Genomic DNA, 1656 nt, shown 5'->3' with positions numbered 1-1656 from the left:
TCGTGGGGATGCTGCTGCCCCGACTGTGGGTGGGGTCACGGTGCTGCTGCTGCGGGTGAGACCCTCGCACCGGTCCTCACCCTTCGCGGGGCACAAGCACAACCTTGGAGCATGAGCCCTGCACCGGCAGGGTGACACTTGTGTTCTAGGTGCAGTGATCTGTCGTTAAGTGAAATAATGTAATCGGTTCTCAGCATGAAAAACAAGTTGACCTTGTCCCGAAGCGGTACCTTGCAGGATGTAGGCGGCCAGCAGAGCAGCATCCGAGGTCTTGCAGAGGAGGCGGCCATGGTAGAGATCCCTTTTGATCTGCAGGAAGACTAAATACCTGCGGACAGGAGAGAGAGTCCGTTTATTGCGCCAAGTTTAAATTCCCTAAACAGGCAGGTTAGGGGTGGAGATTCTGCCACCAGACACTGGCACTGACATCTCTCTCTGAGCAGCTGGTTACAAGGCATCAACCTGGCCAGGAGCGAGCAAGGGCTGAGGACTGGCAGCTCCCCCAGTCAGGGCCAGTGCTGGGGCTCAGGTCGACAGGTTCCAGCCCCACTCCAGACCGCAGGGACCAGCAGCTGCTCCCGGGCCAGCACCCGAGCCGAGGGCTAATGGAGGTGCCCAGTAACCTGGCTCCCCTCTGGCACAGCCACCTGCAGCAGGGCAGAGCTGCCACAGAGTTCTCTTGGGCACAGAGAGACTCGGATGTGCCAGGGAAAAAACAGAAAGGAGGAAACTCATAGACAAGGAGGTGCTGGTCCCTCCTGCCCGTCAGCCCCTGGAGTGCCCCGTGATGCTTCACCCTGTTTTGGGCCATGGTGCAACTGGAACCAGCCCAGTTTACCACCAGGGCTGAGGTGCCTGGGGATGATGCTCTGAAGGGGGGTCTCGTGGTCCTGTGGTGCTCCAGGACAGCTTCCCCAGAATGCGATTTCGTCCTTCCTCAGCTTTCTGCATCCCCCCAGGTCTCTGCTCCCCGCTCTGTGCTCACAGCGATCAACACTACATCACCCAGAGCCAGCCACTACCTGCGCTCGCCCATCCCTATCTCCAGTGCCAGAGCCCAGCAAAAACATAGATGATGTTGGAAAATTACATATTTGAATAAATTCAAACCTAAGTCGCAGTTTGGGCTGAGTCATGAGGCATTTGGGAAAACCTTTTGATGGTAAAAGGTAAGTCACAGAGTGAAGGAGCACAAGGGAAATTGGAGAGCTCAGAAATGTGTTTAAATAAGCAGACTGGTGCTCTGCAGTATCTCAGTCAGGCTTCGTTGCTCAAATCTGTATTTATGATGAGATAAACCACTAATTTCCACAGATAAAATGTATTAAAGGGAAATACAGATATTAAAGTGTGCTCGGTCCAGGGGAAAGTGACTTTTAAGCCCAGGTTTCAGCTGCAGTTGCAGGCACACCTCGACTGGCAGCAAGCAGGGGCAGCCACCCACATGGAGGGTCTGGGGGGGGCCATCAGAGCAGACCCCAGCCCTGGGCAGACGGCCCGAGCGTGGCTGGGCTGCATTGCTCTACACTCACACCAGTTACAGGGCACGAGAGGGGCAGGGGTGGCTGCAGCCCTAAAGCTGGGCTCGTGCTTTATTCATGGGGAGGAGGACATGGACTTCAGCTCCCAGTCCTCACCATCACCACTGCCAGTCTC

At 55.9% G+C, this 1656-nt stretch overlaps 1 protein-coding gene across 1 annotated transcript in view; it reads right to left on the bottom strand.

Annotated features, from left to right (window-relative positions):
- The window catches only part of FRMD5 (FERM domain containing 5), a gene marked incomplete at both ends in the record, with an annotated part of 10953 nt that extends 10625 nt beyond the window's left edge, over positions 1 to 328 (bottom strand). Inside the window, one exon of the mRNA XM_010132555.1 lies at positions 231 to 328. Within this exon, the coding sequence (XP_010130857.1) occupies positions 231 to 328 (98 nt within the window). The remainder of the gene's footprint in view (positions 1 to 230) is intronic.
- Between the last annotated feature and the right edge of the window lie 1328 nt (positions 329 to 1656).

This window comes from Buceros rhinoceros, unplaced genomic scaffold, assembly GCF_000710305.1.
Source record: "Buceros rhinoceros silvestris isolate BGI_N320 unplaced genomic scaffold, ASM71030v1 scaffold22803, whole genome shotgun sequence".
Lineage (NCBI taxonomy): Eukaryota > Metazoa > Chordata > Aves > Bucerotiformes > Bucerotidae > Buceros > Buceros rhinoceros.
Note: the sequence above shows the minus strand (reverse complement) of the source record. Positions and strands in the feature narration are given on the sequence as shown.